The sequence below is a fragment of the Trachemys scripta genome, chromosome 10 (assembly GCF_013100865.1).
Source record: "Trachemys scripta elegans isolate TJP31775 chromosome 10, CAS_Tse_1.0, whole genome shotgun sequence".
In the NCBI taxonomy this organism is placed as follows: Eukaryota; Metazoa; Chordata; order Testudines; family Emydidae; genus Trachemys; species Trachemys scripta.
Window position 1 is genome coordinate 49,924,993 of NC_048307.1, and position 19,920 is coordinate 49,944,912.

The 19,920-nt window shown below is 43.7% G+C and overlaps 1 protein-coding gene across 1 annotated transcript in view; it reads left to right on the forward strand.

The window, feature by feature from the left end:
- Positions 1-19,920, forward strand: part of SCAPER (S-phase cyclin A associated protein in the ER) — a gene marked incomplete in the record, with an annotated part of 368,987 nt that overhangs the window by 20,638 nt on the left and 328,429 nt on the right. Inside the window, 1 exon segment of the mRNA XM_034784768.1 lies at positions 18,330-18,447. Coding sequence (XP_034640659.1) covers positions 18,330-18,447 — 118 coding nt within the window.

A 19,920-nucleotide genomic window follows, 5' to 3' on the forward strand; every position in this document is an offset into this window, starting at 1 on the left:
ACTGTTTCCACCAGTCTTTTTGCTAATATTTTGGTATAGATTCTAATCCAAACTGACCCAATTGTCAATGGTCTCCAAGATGTTAACTTCTTCATTTCCTCCTCATCTTGTGTCTTTGGTATTAAAATCGTTCTATTTTTCTTAAATTCATCTGGTACCTGTCTATTTAGAAACCATATATTAAAAATTTTTGTAAGTATTAAGGAGTCTAAATTAAAAATATCCCACAAATTGCTCACTTTTACTTTATCTGGGCCAGGAGCACTATCTTTTCTTATTTCTCTTAAAGCTATTCTAATCTCATCCACAGAGATCGGACTCATTAATATATCACCCTATCATATTACCATGTCCAATTGTTCCCAAAATATTTACATAGTATTCCTCAATTTCTTTCATAGGGATAGCACACTTAGCCTTATCTGGCTCTCCCATTATAATGCGAGTCAATCTTCTTCTATCCTTATCAAATAATTGTTGATAGAATTTATACTTAGCTTTCTTTGTAGCATATCTCCTAATTGCATTAAATTGCGTCGTTCTCCCCTCCTTTCTCATCTTCCCTTTTCCTTTATTCCTCAACTCTATTTGACTTTCATTTCTAGGGTCCTTTCCCTCTACTAATGAATAACATAATTTTTCCAACATTGCCCATCCGAGAGCTTTTGTTAAATCCTCCTTTAATAATTCTTCAATTTCCCCTAAACTATTTATTATTTCTCTTCCCTCCCTACTTTGTTTTCCCCGTTTACATATTTTCTCCACTAAATCCACTTCTGGATGTCCTTTTAGTGGGAAAATCCTCTCTCTTGGGGGCGGAATTTCTAATATATTTACTCTAATGTCCTCTACCTCAGTCACTTCCTCCCTATCTCCTGTTACCACTAACTTCTTCTTTGCTAATTCTCGTCTTTTATCTGATATTTGTTTATTCGTTTTGGTCCTCATCTCGCTCTCAATACATTTATTTATATTCCTTTTCCCAATATATTTCCTTTCCAACTGTATAAGCTGCGCAACCTCATCTTTGGTCCATATACGAGATCTAGTTGATCCCTCTTTGATCTTACTTTTAGCAGCCATATCTTCTTTTCTTTGCTCATTCCTCACAGCAGGGTGTCTATGTCTACAGTGTTGGCTCAATCCAGATCTAGTATGAAAACCAAGCCCACAGACCGAGCACGTGTGGCTCTTCATTGGGGTATCCGCCTTCTTGGGTATGCACTTGGGGTAGTGGCAAGCTATATTATGATATTGAGAAGATTTTCCACATTTACTACATACAACTCGTATGGCTTTACTTTTATGAACCACATTAATGTGTTTGGCCCATTTACCAAATGTTGGTAATATCTGGGGACATATTGGACAATTAAAACTATCAACGGGATACTCTAAATAAAAAACCCCATCCTTCCACGAACTACTTTCTAATATATTTATATTACTACCAGTACTGTTAAGATCCTTATTACGATCCCTATTAAAATCAGTACTTGGTCTAAAACTATTTAATAAACTAGACCCATTAACTAAATGAGCATTAAGATGTCCCGATTCCCTAACATATGGATCATCAAATGTACTTAAATATTTAAAATCTGGATTAAAACTGTCCATAGTTAAATCATTAAAAGTGTCCCTTGTAAAAACCATCGGTAAGATAGATAAAATCTCCTCACCATGATCATCACAAACATTCTCCTCTACCTCCTCTCCATGCTCCACTGGGAGGACTTGATTCTCACTCTCATGCTCATGAGACTTCATTATAGTCCACACCATTTTATCCATTGGTCCAGCGACCCTGATCACACCCCTAATATATTTAACACTGTCAGCTGGGGCATCAAAGCCAACAGCGGGGGCGTTATTAACCCGGTCCAGCGCCAATCCGGTATAAAAATATAAATTACTTTTTTCCATAGCTAAAAGATTTACCCTTTCCAGGGGGAAACTAACCCTTTCCAGGGGGAAACTAACCCGTACCTGGGGGAAACTTACCCTTTCCAGGGGGAAACTAACCCGTACCTGGGGGAGGCTACCCTTACCAGGGGGGCATCCATGTGGCACCATATGGGGCTGCCCAACCCCGTCCCACACCCCACTGAATGTGGGATGTGGGTTCGTCCTCCGCAATCCGCCTGGCTATCCAAGCCAGTTACCGACTCTCACCATGAGGAGGTAGCGGTTGGACTTGCAATCCAGAGGCTTTCCTCAAAGAGGGGTCCCAAACAGCATAATGTCGAGCTCTAACGGGCGTGTGAGAAAAGGCTCAGATCTTGGTAGGGGTTGCCCCTATTGACCGGGCTCATGCCCACCCCCACCTCACCGATAACCCATTCTCTCACTACCCTCAGGCAATGTTTCCGTCCAAGCCCGACAGCTGAGAGGGTCCAGAGATGCATGGAGAGCCATTAAGAGAGCCAAGCCTCCCTGTTCCTTGTCCCCTAATTGCCCCCTCCTGAGACCCCCCCCCTAACTGCCCCCCCCCGGACCCTACCCCCTACCTGTACCCTGACTGCCCAAAACTTTATCCACACACCCCCAGAAAGCCCCCCCCAGACTCCCGACCCCCCCCATTCCCTGTCTCTTGACTGCCCCCTCCAGAACCTCCTTGCCCCTTCTCTGACCCCCTGGCCCCCTTACTCTGCTGCTCAGACCAGTGTGCTGGGGAGGAGGAGCAGGGGGAGGAGCTCCAGACTGCTGGTGGAAAGGCCGGCTGGTGATCTGCGAATGCAGGGAGGGAGGGAGGGAGGGAGTGCTCTCAGCTGCAGGGGAGAGGAGGGGGAAGTGGAGGAGGGGGCTCTCTCTGGCAGTCGGAGCCCCATGTAAGTGGCACCATCCGGCCGGCTGCCCTGTCAGCTGCGCGCGCTCTGCATGGGGGGGGGGGGAAGTCCGGACATTTACAAATTCCCCCCGAACGCTATTTTTAACTCTAAAAGCCGACATGTCCGGGGGAATCCAGACAAATGGTAAACGTAGCTGACTATACCTTCAGCATCTCCTTTAAGGATTTCCTGTTCTCTGGCTGGTGTCCCACAAGGTTCTGTTCTTGTCTGTCTTGTCTTAGTTAGCTTGCAAGCTCTTTGGGGCACGGAACATGTGTTAGTTATGTAAAGGGCTAAACTGATGGGTGATAGTAATATAGACATCTTTTGTAGTAATTTCAGGAGTAAAACTGTAGCTAGCTACTTGTGCACTTTGTCTTGGGGTATCATTTGGTGGTCTCAAGACTAGGGGGATCAAAATAATCACTTGCTAACCTGAAACTTAATCTCTTAAACTGTTTATTGAGTTCATAATGATGACATTTTTTCTTTCAAGGAGGGAATTGTTTTCTTGTTCATACTTAGTCCAAATTTCACTTAACTGGTCTCCATTTTAAAAAGAGAACTTATGTTTAGAAAACATCTCTAGAATATTTTGTTTTACCATTGTCTAATTATTGACTAATTTTTTATATGTGGTTTCATATCAGAGAAGTTCTTTCAAAGTCGGAGGTTATCATATTCAAAAGAGACATAATATCTGATTGTCTTACGCCCAATAAAAGACAAGGGCATGTGGTTTTTCTGCTGTTTTCTATTTGTTTTTAAAGATGTTGAAATAATAATTTTAAAGAAAACCATGCAACAACTATAGGACAAGTTTTTTTTAAACATTTTTCAGAGTAAGTCTGAATGCTGAGATGATCAAAGGTCTGCAAGACAGCCCACTACTTTCCTCAATTTTGGGATTATTCACACAGAAAATTGCACTGCTTTAACTAAAGCCATGATTTTAAACTGATTTAGTTAAATCCAGTGCCAAAGGCTTTATGAACACTCGTATTTTGGCTTATTTCAGTTAGGTGAATTTGGTTAGAAATTGGTTTAATTTAAATCAAACTAAACCGCTCAAACTGAAATAAGTGTTCATATAGGGGTTTGCAACAGTTTAACTACACTGATTTAAAATTAGATGTATGTTAAACTGGTGCAACTTTTTGTGTTGACAAGACATATAACGTCACTTAGAGAGTAAAAAGAGAGAAGACTATCATTTTATGCAAATTTGTTATGGCCCTTAGGCTCCTGACCAGTTTGTGCATTGCTTGGTTGTGCAAGCTTTGGGCATCTTTCCTTACTGCATGTTGTATTGACAGTTTATAAACCCCTATATCAGTAATGTAAGCCAGCCTCTGAGAATACTTTTAAATGCTTCTGCAGGAGTAGAGTAAAAAGTAGGGCGGTCAAGCAATTAAAAAAATTAATCGCGATTAATCGCACTGTTAAACAATAATAGAATACCATTTATTTAAATATTTTTGGGTGATTTCTAAATTTTCAAATATATTGATTTCAATTACAACACAGAATACAAAGTGTGCAGTGCTCATTTTATATTTATTTTTGATTACAAGTATTTGCCCTGTAAAAATACAAAAGAGAGTATTTTTCAATTCACTTAATAAAAGTACTGTAGTGCAACCTCTTTATCATGAAAGTTGAACTTACAAATGTAGAATTATGTACAAAAAACTGCATTCAAAAATAAAACAATGTAAAATTTTAGAGCCTGCAAGTCCAATCACTCCTATTTCTTGTTCAGCCAATTGCTCAGACCAACAAGCTTATTTACATTCGCAGGAGATGATACTGCCTGCCTCTTTTTCACAATGTCACCTGAAAGTGAGAACAGGAGTTCTCATGCCACTGATATAGCTGGTATTGAAAGATATTTAAGTGCCAGATTTCAATTACAACACAGTATCTATGAATATCTACAATATCTATGAAAATGTAGAAAAACATCCAAACTATTTAATACATTTCAATTGGTATTCTATTGTTTAACAGTGTGATTAAAACTGCGATTAATCACGATTAATTTTTTTAATTGCAATTAACTTTTTTGAGTTAATTACATGAGTTAACTGCAGTTAATTGACAGCTCTAGTAAAAAGTAAAATATTATTTTGGACTTACACAAATATTGGCTGTTTTAAACATTTCCTGGCAAGTAGTTAGACTAAGGATAAATTGGAACAGTTTTAACATAGGCCCCATTTTTGAGTTTACCCTCCTTGGGGTTCCTTTTGAACCAAATTAAATGGTTTTAATTTGTCCCTTGTCCCTTTCATATATTAGCTTTCCTTGACAGTTCAATTCCTCTTTAGTTATACTACTTTTATGTTAAGGACACTGTGGTATACGGTAGTGCCTCCGAGTAATTCTCTGTGTAGCACTAGATGGCACACTGTGACTTTGAAACAATCTACTGAGGTTTTCTGGATGACAGGAGCCTAGGTTAAAATATTGTTGGTACAAACATTCAAAAAAATGTGCAGTTTCTCACACACATTTATTGCATTTCATACTACCATGATACACATAGACAAAACAGTTTAAACTACAGTGCCTCATCTAGCAGAGTCTGCAGTCATTTTTACAAGACTTGGTTATTAAAGATGATAGTGCTCATGGACTGAAATGGTTGCAAGATTGGGGCCTCAAGTTGTAAGTGTGGTGCAGGAAACATCTCCATCTGTACTATCACTGCTTAAAATATTGGTGTTATTAACGTTTTGTGGTTCATTTTCTCAACATGTATTGCAAACAGTTAACTACATGAATGGTTCTGTTGACTTCAGTGGGACTGCTCACATAGGTAGTTACATACTGTAACTTGAACGTTTACATTAATTTTTGTACAGAGCACTCTTTAAGTAGTATGTTTTGAATTTTGTTAAATGTACTCTAAAATTTGTTATAGGAGCTTTTCTTCCCCCCGTTTACAATTGGAAAAGTCTTATGGATGGGCACGAGAGCAATATCACTGAAATTTTTCAGGCCAGCCCTCCTTTCCTCCCCCCTTTGTCTGTGTGTACATACCTGACTGTTACTTCCTGCCTTTCAATTTGAGCTCTGCTCCTGCTGTTAACAGTAAACTCCCTCTTGCAGAGCATGAGAGAGGGAATAATATCCCATCGACAAAACAGTAAGACTATGCACAGTGTGCTGTCAGTTGAAGAAAGTAAACAATCTGAAAAGAGAATACTTTTTCTTTTAATTTCTTTCCGTTACAGTTATCTTCAGGTTTATTTGTAATGATAGTAGCTACAACATTTTCAGATGTAAATGCGATTTTCAAATTGACTGTGTCCCTTTAAGTGTTTATAGAAACAAGCCCTGAAATGGACATCATAATATATACCTGTAACAGGGCACAGTGGTGCATATGCACATCCCAGTGCACCTCTGACAGCCTTTGTGCTTTTAAAACTTTGAGCTGTATCTGCAGGTAACATGCTCCTAGTTCTGCTTTATAGGAAATCACATATAAAGCTTCCTTCCTCTTAAGCAGATAGAGGAGTCCCACCTCAGGAAAGGATCTGAGATGGCTTTCTGCATTTTTCAGGCAGAGAGGGAGACACTTGCAGGGAGCAGGAGCCAATTGTGAATAATGGCCAGTAGGTGCTACCCAAAGCGGAATGATGCATCCTTTCCCTTCCCTGTTGGTGCAGACTGGACAGCTCTTAGGGAAAGGATGCGTTCTCTCCCTCCTGTCTGGCTAACAAAGGGAAACCTTCTTGGTTTACCCAGCGTCTCTCTCCTTCCCCCCCCCCCCCCGCTGCAGTTGATTTGAGAATAAAACAAGCCCTAAGTTAAGGGTTTTAAAAAGACTCAAGGTTGGAGCTTTATATACCTTCCCTGTCTGGTGAAGCTGCCCATCAACTCATAGTACCTTAAAGAGATACTGCGAAGCTAAATTTATTACTTATAAGGTGGTTTAAGTTCCTCAGATAGAAAATTATGTAGAAGTAATTATACAAACCATTTTAAAAACAAAATAACATATTGCAGGAATAAAAGTACAAATATTTGTATTTGTATATTTGTAAGTAAATATTTGTTCATTTGTAAGTATAAGTTTTTAGGAATTTTCAGATAGAGTAAAGTGACTAAGATTCCTATTAATAGCTTACTAACTTGGACTTTGAATGTCATTCACTGCAGTTGTTACTTTTTTAAAGTCATATTTTAAATATTAGGTGGTTTCAGTATAATGCAATAAAATAAAATCACAAGAAAGTGATCAATAATAAAAACATTGTTACGATGATCCATATTTCTTAGCCCAGTTGTTTAATTTTGTTTTGTAAGTCATCATTAGTTTTCTTTTTATTGCACTTTTGTCAACAATTATGAACGTACTGAAGTTAAGATTCTCCCTTATTTTCCTTCTTCTTACTATTGTACTGGAAGAAGTGCAGCCTCAGCAGAGGGTCCTTTTAAAGCCAGCTCTTGCATGTTATGCCTGTCTCAGAGGGCCCCAGTCTGTTGATCTGCAGTGCCATGGTATAAAGTCTGTCTTCTTAGGGTATGTCTACACTACGGGATTACTCTGAATTTACAGAATTTGATTTTTGGCAACCGATTGTATAAAGTTGAGTGCATGCAGCCGCACTAAGCACATGTATTCGGCGGTGTGCGTCCATGTACCGAGGCTAGCGTCAACTTCCGGAACGTTGCACTGTGGGTAGCTATCCCATAGTTTCCGTAGTCTCCCCCGCCCATTGGAATTCTGGGTTGAGATCCCAATGCCTGATAGGGCCAAAAATTTGTGGTGGTTATGGGTAAATGTCGTCAGTCAGTCCTCCCTCCATGAAAGCAACGGCAGACAATCATTTTGCGCCCTTTTCCCTGGATTGCCTGGGCAGATGCCATAACATGGCAACCATGGAGCCCGTTCAGCCTTTTTTCACTGTCACCGTATGTCTACTGGATGCTGCTGACAGACGCGGTACTGCAGTGCTACACAGCAGCATCCCCTTGCCTTTGCAAGTTAGCAAAGACAGTTACCAGCCATACTGTACCGTCTGCTGCTTTGCAAGTTGGCAAAGACGGTTACCAGTCATACTGTACCGTCTGCTGCTGTCATGGGTCCTCCTGGCTGGCCTCGGTGAGGTCGGTCGGGGGCGCCTGGACAAAAATGGGAATGACTCCCCAGGTCATTCTCTTCTTTAAGTTTTGTCTAATGGAGAGTCAGTCCTGCCTAGAATATCAGGGAAGCGTACTAAAGAACCAGAGAGGCAAACGGCCGCTCCGGGTCAGAGCCCCAGACATCCCGCAGAAATGATGAGCTGCATGCCATTCTAGGGGGTGCCCCTACAACAACCCCACCCGTTGCTTCCCTCCTCCCCCACCCCTTCCGGGCTACCTTGGCAGTTATCCCCCCTATTTGTGTGATGAAGTAATAAAGTATGCATGAATTTGAAACAACACTGACTTTATTAAGCAACAGAGGGTCCTGTGGCACCTTTGAGACTAACAGAAATACTGGGAGCATAAGCTTTCGTGGGTAAGAACCTCACTTCTTCAGATGCAAGTAATGGAAATCTCTAGAGGCAGGTATATATCAGTGTGGAGATAACGAGGTTAGTTCAATCAGGGAGGGTGAGGTGCTCTGCTAGCAGTTGAGGTGTGAACACCAAGGGAGGAGAAACTGTTTCTGTAGTTGGATAGCCATTCACTGTCTTTGTTTAATCCTGATATGATGGTGTCAAATTTGCAAATGAACTGGAGCTCAGCAGTTTCTCTTTGGAGTCTGGTCCTGAAGTTTTTTTGCTGTAAGATGGCAACCTTTACATCTGCTATTGTGTGTCCAGGGAGGTTGAAGTGTTCTCCTACAGGTTTTTGTATATTGCCATTCCTGATATCTGACTTGTGTCCATTTATCCTCTTGCGTAGTGACTGTCCAGTTTGGCCAATGTACATAGCAGAGGGGCATTGCTGGCATATGATGGCATATATAACATTAGTGGACGTGCAGGTGAATGAGCCGGTGATGTTGTAGCTGATCTGGTTAGGTCCAGTGATGGTGTTGCTGGTGTAGATATGTGGGCAGAGTTGGCATCGAGGTTTGTTGCATGGGTTGGTTCCTGAGTTAGAGTTGTTATGGTGCGGTGCGTGGTTGCTGGTGAGAATATGCTTAAGGTTGGCAGGTTGTCTGTGGGCGAGGACTGGCCTGCCTCCCAAGGTCTGTGAAAGTGAGGGATCATTGTCCAGGATGGGTTGTAGATCACTGATGATGCGTTGGAGAGGTTTAAGCTGAGGACTGTAGGTGATGGCCAGTGGAGTTCTGTTGGTTTCTCTTCTGGGCCTCTCTTGTAGCAGAAAGCTTCTGGGTACACGTCTGGCTCTGTTGATTTGTTTCTTTATTTCCTTGTGTGGGTATCGTAGTTTTGAGAATGCTTGGTGAAGATCTTGTAGGTGTTGGTCTCTGTCTGAGGGGTTGGAGCAGATGCGATTGTACCTCAGTGCTTGGCTGTAGACGATGGATCGTGTGGTGTGACCGGGGTGGAAGCTGGAGGCATGAAGGTAGGCGTAGCGGTCGGTGGGTTTTCGGTATAGGGTGGTGTTAATGTGGCCATCGCTTATTTGTACGGTGGTGTCCAGGAAGTGGACCTCCCGTGTAGATTGGTCCAGGCTCAGGTTGATGGTGGGGTGGAAGCTGTTGAAAGCATGGTGGAATTCTTCCAGGGCCTCCTTCCCATGGGTCCAGATGATGAAGATGTCATCAATATAGCGTAGGTAGAGAAGGGGCATGAGTGGACGGGAGCTGAGGAAGCGTTGTTCCAGGTCAGCCATAAAAATGTTGGCATATTGTGGGGCCATGCGGGTGCCCATAGCGGTGCCACTGGTCTGGAGGTATATATTGTCACCAAATTTGAAATAATTGTGCGTGAGGATAAAGTCACAGAGCTCAGCAATAAGTTGTGCTGTGTCATCATCAGGGATACTGTTCCTGACAGCTTGTATTCCATCTGTATGTGGGATGTTAGTGTAGAGAGCCTCTACATCCATGGTGGCTAGGATGGTGTTTTCTGGGAGGTCACCAATGCATTGTAGTTTCCTCAGGAAATCTGTGGTGTCACGGAGATAGCTGGGAGTGCTGGTGGCATAGGGTCTGAGTAGGGAGTCCACATATCCAGACAGTCCTTCAGTGAGAGTGCCAATGCCCGAGATGATGGGGCGTCCAGGATTTCCAGGTTTGTGGATCTTAGGTAGTAGATAGAATGACCCCGGTCGGGGCTCTAAGGGTATGTTGATTTGTTCCTGTGTTAGTGTAGGGAGTGTCCTGAGTAGATGGTGTAGTTTCTTAGTGTATTCCTCAGTGGGATCTGAGGAAAGCGGCCTGTAGAATTGGGTATTGGAGAGTTGTCTGGCAGCCTCCTTCTGGTAGTCAGACCTGTTCATGATGACAACAGCACCTCCTTTATCAGCCTCTTTGATGATGATGTCAGGGTGGTTTCTGAGGCTGTGGATGGCATTGCGTTCTGCACGACTTAGGTTATGAGGCAAGCGATGTTGTTTTTCCACAATTTCTGCCTGTGCACGTCGGCGGAAGCATTCTATGTATAGGTCCAGACTGTCATTTCGACCCTCAGGAGGAGTCCATGTGGAGTTCTTCTTCCTGTGTTGTTGGTGGGAGGGTATCTGTGTATCAGTGTGCTGTTCAGTGTTATCATGAAAGTATTCTTTGAGTCGGAGGCGGCGAAAGTAGGCTTCCAGATCACCACAGAACTGTATCATGTTCGTGGGGGTGCTGGGGCAAAAGGAGAGTCCCCGAGATAGGACAGACTCTTCTGCTGGGTTGAGTGTGTAGCTGGATAAATTGACGATATTGCTGGGTGAGGTAGGGGTACCCCTGTTGTGGCCCCATGTGGCAGGTAGGATTTTAGACAGCTTACGGTCCTTTTTCCTTTGTAGAGGGGTGAAGTGTGTAATGTAGATCTCCTGTCTTATATTAGTAAAGTCCGTTTGTGTGGAGGGTTGGTTATTTATGAGAGTCTCCAGGTTGGAGAGCTCTTTCTTGATGTTTTTCTGTTTGCTGTATAGGATGCTGATCAGGTGGTTCCTCAGTTTCTTTGATAACGTATGGCATAATCTCTCACTGTGGTCTGTGCAGTATGTAGATAGCAATGGATTTTTCACCTTCAGTCCATTTGGTATGATGTCCATCTGTTTGCATTTGGAAAGGAAGGTGATATCTGTCTGTATTTGTGCAAGTTTCTTCATAAGGTTGATAGATTTCCATTCCATACGGCTAAATGCAGTGCCTTGCATGGTGTCAAGTATCAGAGGGGTAGCCGTGTTAGTCTGAATCTGTAAAAAGCAACAGAGGGTCCTGTGGCACCTTTGAGACTAACAGAAGTACTGGGAGCATAAGCTTTCGTGGGTAAGAACCTCACTTCTTCAGATGCAAGTAATGGAAATCTCTAGAGGCAGGTATATATCAGTGTGGAGATAACGAGGTTAGCTCAATCAGGGAGGGTGAGGTGCTCTGCTAGCAGTTGAGGTGTGAACACCAAGGGAGGAGAAACTGTTTCTGTAGTTGGATAGCCATTCACAGTCTTTGTTTAATCCTGATCTGATGGAAGGGGTGAGGGGAAGGTGGTTGGCTTACAGCGAAGTTGAGTGAACCACCATTCTGCACTTGCTCAGCCTACAGCTGAAAATGGGAATCTGTGATAAGCACTAGGATAGAGGCACAGGCAGGACTGAATCTCCATTTGTGTGTGGGCCTTTGGCTGACTCTGGTAAAATACAAAATGTCCCAGGATATGTATGTTGGGGGACAGTTCTAAATGGCAGCTTTATTTTTTTTATTTGCAGCAAAATGTAGAGGTCTAAGTATCTGATTGTGAGCTCTGGGAGCAAGGGATAGGCTGGGGTAGGTGCGACCGCGCGGTGCTGCCGACTGGGAGAGCAGCCTGAGGCAGAAGCCTCCAGCTGGCATGATATTCCAGGCAGGACTGAATCTCCATTACACAAAACTTAAAGAAGAGAATGACCTGGAGTCATTCCCTTTTTTGTCCAGGCGCTCCCGACCGACCTCACCGAGGCCAGTCAGGAGCATCCACGGGACGACAATGATGGCTACCAGTCATACTGCACCTTCCACAAGGCAAGGCAAGGGGATTCTGCTGTGTAGCGCTGCAGCACCGCGTCTGCCAGCAGCATCCAGTAGACATAGGGTGACAGTGAAAAAAGGCGAGAAACTATTTTTTCCCCTTTGCTTTCACAGAGGAGTGGGGAGGGAGCTGACAACATATACCCTGAACCACCCATGACAATGTTTTTGACCCTTCAGGCATTGGGAGCTCAACCCAGAATTCAAATGGTTTTCGGAGAGTGCGGGAACTGTGGGATAGCTACAGTCGTCAATCGCCCCTCCCTCCGTGAGCGTCCATTTGATTCTTTGGGTTTCTGGTACGCTTGTCTCAGCTCCTTAAGTTTCACGCAGCACTGTGTTGAGTCCCTGTCGTGGCCTCTGTCCATCATGGCCTTGGAGATTTTTTCAAATATTTTGGCATTTCGTCTTTTGGAACGGAGTTCTGATAGAACAGATTCATCTCCCCATACAGAGATTAGATTCAGTATCTCCCGTATGGTCCATGCTGGAGCTCTTTTTTGATTCTGGCTGTGCTGATGAGCTCTGCATGGTCACCTGTGCTGATCAGCGCTCCACGCTGAGCAAACAGGAAATGAAATTCAAAAGTTCACGGGGCTTTTCCTATCTACCTGGCCAGTGGATCCGAGTTCAGATTGCTGTCCAGAGCGGTCACAATGGTGCACTGTGGGATAGCTCCCGGAGGCTTCAAAGCCTCTTTGAATTAAGGAACAGGTTTGAAGCACTGCCAAAGGCAGATCAAAGTGAGACAAAGACTGAACCTTAAGAAAAATGGGCAGCACTCAGAGGATTGAAGGGGATTGAAGTTGCAGGAGTCACAGTTGGATATCAGTATAGACAAAGCAAGAATTGGATAAGCCAAGAGACAAGGCATCTCATCAAGGTAAGGAAAGCACTGCAAGGAAAACTCCTGAATACTAAGACCAAAGAAATATTGGAAAAACCAAAGGAGAGTATAAGAAACCAGACCAAAAAAGTGAAAACCAATGCAAGGAAAGATAAATGGAGATATGCTGAAGACCTAGCAGCTGAAACTGAAAATGCTGCTATGAAAAGAAACCACAGAGACATTTACTAAATGACTGAAATCCTTTGTGAAAATTTCAAAATAAGAAATTGATCAGTCAAAGGCAAAGATGAAAAAATGCTTACAACTAACAGCACCAGATTTTGATGAAGTATGCTAAACTGATCAACTTGACATTAACATCAGTCCAATAGAGATGTCAAAAGTACAGGCTGTAGTCCAGGAGCTGAAAAAAACAACAAAACAGCAGCAGATGACCAAAGACAGCAGGAATGCTAAAAGCAGTTGATAACACAACCCTAACAAATCTGAAAGAACTGTTTAATGAAGTCTGGTAAAAGGAGACCCTCCTCCCAACTAGTAGAAACATGGAATCATTGTCAGAATACTCCAAAAAGGTTGTCTCACTAACTTTAACAACTGAAGAAGAGTTACACTACTCTCTGTTGTAGGGAAAGTTTCTGTAGCGTGATACTGTGATGTAGTGGGGATTTTCCCTTGTTATGTTGTATGTGAGCCTATGTGAGCCTTACAATTTTGCATGAATGAGGTGTGTGCACTGCACCAATGTCTATGTGGTGAGAATAAGGGCGTGTGACTTTTGCGGGGGCTACTCCAGCTGCCTGCACAGATGCTATGGCTGCCCCTTTGTAACCTGAGACCCAGGAGGGGGATGTGACCAGGTGACTCTTGGCCCTGGAAGGGAGACAAAGGCCGAAGGAGGAGCAACGGGCAGGGCAGGGGCCAGGCAGCTGGAAGAAAGTCAGTCTCAGCTGGCTTGGGGCGCAGGGGGAGGGCCAGAGCCCTGGCTCTGAGCTCCCCTCCCCCCAAGATCCACTGGGCTGAAAGACTCAGAAGAATAGAATAGAATAGACCAATTTCTGCCCTGTGTGCTAACATTGGCATGAGAAGGATGAAATGTGATAATAAATTATCTTGAATTAATTGGCAATCAGTTAAATCGAGGTTAAAAAAAAGTCTAGTGTAGACAAAACCTTAGGCCAAAAATACACGTTAGCATGGCAAAGAAACCCTAGAGAGGAGCTCAGGTTTATCCGGACTACCTATTACATGCTAAAATTACACCTTTTCTTCCTAGTGGAAACAAGACCCTAGAGGATAACTTACTACTACACAAAGCTATAGTAGAGAAGTTAAGGATATAAGAAGGATCCCTGAGGATGATTCCCACTCACTTGAGAAACAAATTTGGTTAGATTTTTAAAATATACTCAGTTCAAGGCTTTTGAAAGTATACACAATAAAACAAACATTAACAGGTATCGACTAACATCAACTAAAAAATTCTTGCCTCACAACAGAATGCAGCCAGGTACTCTACAGGAAAAAGCCTGACTAAAGCCTGGTCTACACTCTGGGTATGTCTACACTACGGGATTAATCCGAATTTATATAATTCGAATTTGGGAAACAGATTGTATAAAGTCGAATGTATGCGGCCACACTAAGCACATTAATTCGGCGGTGTGCGTCCATGTTCCGGGGCTAACATCGATTTCTGGAGCGTTGCACTGTGGGTAGCTATCCCATAGTTCCCGCAGTCTCCCCCACCCATTGGAATTCTGGGTTGAGATCCCAGTGCCTGATGGGACAAAAAACATTGTCGCAGGTGGTTCTGGATACAGCCTCCTCCCTCCCTCCCTCCCTGCATGAAAGCAACGGACGGCAGACAACCATTTCGCGCCTTTTTTCCTGAGTGAACACTGCAGACTCCATACCATGGCAAGCATGGAGTCCGCTCAGCTCAAGACAGCAGTCATGAACACTGTAAACACCTTGCGCGTTCTCGTGGAGTTTATGCTGAGCCAGGACCAGAAAAACGAGACGAGGAGGCAGAGGCGGCGGCAGCGCAGCGACAAGCATGATGAGGACATGGACGCGGACACAGAATTCTGTCAAACCGCGGGTCCCGGTGCTTTGGAGATCATGTTGTTAATGGGGCAGGTTCTATCCATGGAACGCCGATTCTGGGCAAGGGAAACAAGCACAGACTGGTGGGACCGCATAGTGTTGCAGGTGTGGGATGATTCCCATGGCTGCGGAACTTTTGCATGCGTAAGGGCACTTTCATGGAACTTTGTGACTTGCTGTCCCCTGCCCTGAAGCGCCAGAATACCAAGATGAGAGCAGCCCTCACAGTTGAGAAGTGAGTGGCGATAGCCCTGTGGAAGCTTGCAACGCCAGACAGCTACCGGTCAGTCGGGAATCAATTTGGAGTGGGCAAATCTACTGTGGGGGCTGCTGTGATGCAAGTAGCCAAAGCAATCACTCAGGTGCTGCTACGAAAGGTAGTGACCCTGGGAAATGTGCAGGTCATAGTGGATGACTTTGCTGCAGTGGGATTCCCTAACTGTGATGGGGCGATAGATGGAACCCATATCCCTATCTTGGCACCGGAGCACCAGGGTACCCAGTACATAAACCGCAAGGGGTACTTTTCAATGGTGCTGCAAGCACTTGTGGATCACAAGGGACATTTCACCAACATCAACGTGGGCTGGCCGGGAAGGGTTCATGACGCTCGCGCCTTCAGGAACACTACTCTGTTTAAAGGGCTACAGCAAGGGACTTACTTTCTGGACCAGAAAATAACCGTTGGGGATGTTAAAATGCCAATAGTTATTCTTGGGGACCCAGCCAACCCCTTAATGCCATGGCTTATGAAGCCATACAAAGGCAGCCTGGACAGGAGTCAGGAGCTGTTCAACTACAGACTGAGCAAGTGCAGAATGGTGGTAGAATGTGCATTTGGCCATTTAAAAGGTCGCTGGCGATCGTTACTGACTCGCTCAGACCTCAGCCAAACCGATCTCCCCATTGTTATTTCTGCTTGCTGTGTGCTCCACAATCTCTGTAAAAGTAAGGGGGAGACCTTTATGGCGGGGTGGGAGGCTGAGGCAAATCGCCTGGCTGCTGATTATGCGCAGCCAGACACAAGGGCGATTAGAAGAGCACACCAGGAAGCGCTGTGCATCAGAGAAGCTTTGAAAACCATGACTGGCCAGGCTACAGTGTGAAATAGCTGTTTGTTTCTCCTTCATGAAAACCCGCCTCCTTTATTGACTCATTCTCTGTAAGGAACCCACCCTCCCCCTTCCCCCAGCTTGCTTTCAAACCAAATAAAGTCACTATCGTTTAAAAATCATTTATTCTTTATTAATAGATTATAAAAAGAGGGAGGGAGCCCGGGTGGAGTTTGGGAGGAGGATCGGTGGGAAGGAAAAGGCCACTAAAAAAAGGTTAAAAAAAATGACAGCCTTTTGCTTGGGCAGTCAACTGGGGTGGAATGGGAAGGTGTACGGAGCCTACCTCCCCCCCCCCCCGCGTTCTTACACATCTGGGTGAGGAGGCTATGGAACATGGGGAGGGGGGAAGGGGGTTATACAGGGGCTGTAGCGGCACTCTGCTGTTCCTGAAGCTCCACCAGATGCCGGAGCATGTCTGTTTGCTCACACAGCAGCCCCAGCGTTGCATCCTGCCTCCTCTGATCTTCCTGCTGTCACCTCTCATCTCGAGCGTCTCTCCTCTCCTCATGTTGGTCCCTCCTGTCCTCACGTTCACTGACCCGGAGCGACCGTTTGCCTCCTTTGTTTTTTGATAGGCTTGTCTGAGCTCCTTGACTTTCACGCGGCACTGATCTGAGTCCCTATTGTGGCCTCTCTCCATCATGCCCTTGGAGATTTTTTCAAAAGTTTTTGCATTTCGTCTTTTTGAACGAAGTTCTGCTAGCACTGAATCCTCTCCCCATATAGCGATCAGATCCAGTACCTCCCGTACGGTCCATGCTGATGCTCTTTTTTGATTATCGGCCTGCATGGTTACCTGTGCTGATGAGCTAATCTGTGGTCACCTGTGCTCTCCACGCTGGGCAAACCGGAAATGAAATTCAAATGTTCGCGGGGCTTTTCCTGTCTACCTGGCCAGTGTATCCGAGTTCAGATTGCTGTCCAGCGCGGTCACAATGGTGCACTGTGGGATAGCTCCCGGAGGCCAATACCATCAACTTGCGGCCACACTAACCCTAATTCGAAATGATAAAATCGATTTTGGCACTACTCTGCTCGTCGGGGTGGAGTACAGAAATTGATTTAAAGAGCCCTTTATGTCGAATTAAATGGCTTAGTTGTGTGAACGGGTGCAGGGTTAATTTGATTTAACGCTGCTAAATCCAAATTAAAGTCGTAGTGTAGACCAGGCCTATGAGTTTAGTTCGAATTTAGCAGCGTTAAATCGAATTAACCCTGCATCCATCCACACAATGAAGCCATTTACTTCGACATAAAGGGCTCTTAAAATCGATTTCTATACTCCTCCCCGACGAGACGAGTAGCGCCGAAATCGACATTGCCATTTCGAATTAGTCTGGCATATATGATGTGTTGGTTGATGTATGCCCAGCTGACGATGTATGCCCAGTCTGTCGTAATGAATGCTACTCCCACTCAGTGTTTGTTATCACAATGACTTGAACAAATGAAAATTTTCTTTTCGTGCTAGAAGTGCTTCTTGTCCACACTTGGTCAATCTGCTCTCACTGATGTCCAGGATTTTGAGTACATAATTATCCATTTCCCTCATGATTTGCGAGATTGTTGATGTTTGAAACATTGTTCTTGCATTCCAATAACCAACTTTGAAGTGTTTTCTTGCTGCATCATCCACCTTTGTGGGGTCTTGGCTTCCACAGACTGGCTTTCTCCAGAACCCTTCATGAAACATAAGGCATTGGCAGCCATCTGTAATGGAGTGGTAGCTTGGTTCCATTTCTATAACCAGTGAGGTGTTTTTTGTTTGTTTTTTATGGGGCTAGATGTTTGCCTTGTGCTCAGTCCTTCCGATTTTATCCAGGTTTAGGAGCAGCAGCCACATAAAGGTGCAGCAGGTGCGGTTAACACAAGGTGAACACACTCATAAAGGTGTAAACACTTCTCCAGTGCTGGCAATCAATTTAATCAAGGTTAAAAAAAGTCAGGTGTAGACAAACCCCAGCTGAGGGCTAGACACTAGTTCCCATTCTGATTAAACATTCTGCTAGAAGACACGTAGGAGCTATGATCCATGCCTCTTCTCTGTGAAAATGAATGAGTATATCCGTGCCACCCACACAGTTTCTAATAGATAGTGAAAATACAATACCCATCTCACAGATTTTACAAATAGATAAAACAGGTATTTTACAAATAGTAGTTAATATTTATACTTATGTGAGGATTGTCAACCGCAAGCCCCTTTTTGGATGTTTTAGCATTTATGCTTTGAGATAATTAATATATTAGCTTGAAATAGGATGATGCATTTTTCCTGTATTTCACATTTTCAGGCTTCTTTCCAGCGCTCTAATAGTCATGACAAAGTGAGGAAAATTGTTGCAGAAGAGGGTCGTACAGCAAGAAACCTTATTGCATGGAGTGTCCCACTGGAAAGCAAAGAGGACGATAGTAAGTATTTAACTTCCTTCCCCCCAACCTTCCCTTATTCTCCCACCCAAAAAAGAAGTTTGTTTGAAGTAAAAATGTTTATACCTAAAAATTGTATCTTAAATTTGATAACTGCTTAAAACATAGATATCATCAATATTTTAAAATAATTTCTTCAGTATGCTTCCTGTTTAATTAAATTATAATTTTGTAAAATGTATACAAAAATTTGATAAAGATGAAATAAAAGGTATCTTTACTGTTTTGTCCCCTTTTGTTGACTGTAATCAGGCTGGTTACAGTCAGCCTCCTATGTGCCCCCTTGTGAGCTGGGTTTACGCTACAGGCAGCCTGCCTCAGTTTCCCCTCTTGGACTGTTTAAATACACTTCAGGCTTTTTGTTGGTCAAAAATACCTTCTTTTGGGACTTGGTTTATTAATATAAAATAATCTGTAAATAAAACTCAACCCCCCAAAACAAAGTCCATTGATGAGTCCACACAGCCCAAGGGTTTTCTTCCTCCTTCCAGGGTCTGTGTGTGTGTGTGGGAGGCGCATGAGAAGGGAAAGTGCAAGAGCAAGGCATAATCCCATCGCTTTAGGGAACAAACCCTAGAGGTAGAGTGTGTGGTGGGAATGGGTAAAAACTTATTCAGATATCCCATCCTGTAAGTGCTGACAGCACAGAGCGGGAGACAGGAAGCGTCAGGCAAATTCTGAAGTGCTGTAGGAACTTCAGCACTGGGATATTCAGGGTCTTTACCTAACACTCTTGTTGAACTCTGGCAAACAAGGAGGATAGCTATATCCTTTGTGTTTATCAACTATAAAACAAAATGAACATGGGTTACAATTGCCCAGTATTTCAAAGGACATTAAGACTCTACGGTTTCAGCCTCTGACCTTTTTACTGCAGCCTTATCCCAACTATCCTGCCTCACTGGAGTTCCTGCCTGAAGTGTATAAGCACAGTCTGCAAAGCTTCTATCTATAGCACAGTGGTTCCCAAACTGGGGTTCACAAAATGTTAAAGGGGGTTCTCGGGAAAAAATTCCCTAATGGCAGACAGAGCTGTCCCGAGGGACCCTGGGCAGCCCAGGGCCTGCAGCCCAGAGCCCCTGGACTTCCAAGAGTGAAGCAGATCAAAGCAAGCATCTCTATCACACTGAGGAGATTTAAACTTCAAGACTCCTTATAAGAAATGCAAAGGGAGGTGGATATTTTTTGCTGTTTTTAAAATTAAATAGGCAGCTAGTATTGTTTTTAAAATTATTATGAAGAACAAGTTTAAGCTTTGTTGTAATGTGCATTGTTTGCCTGGACTGCTCAAGACCTGAATGCTTGTGTAGGAGGAACTCTTTAAGTTGGCTTCTTAAATACCTTCATTCTTTCACATCTGCTACTCCTTGATGAAACATAGGAGCCTTATCTTATAACAGGCTTATTCAAAGTGATACAAGCTACGAAAGTGAGATCTTGATGTTTTCATAATGT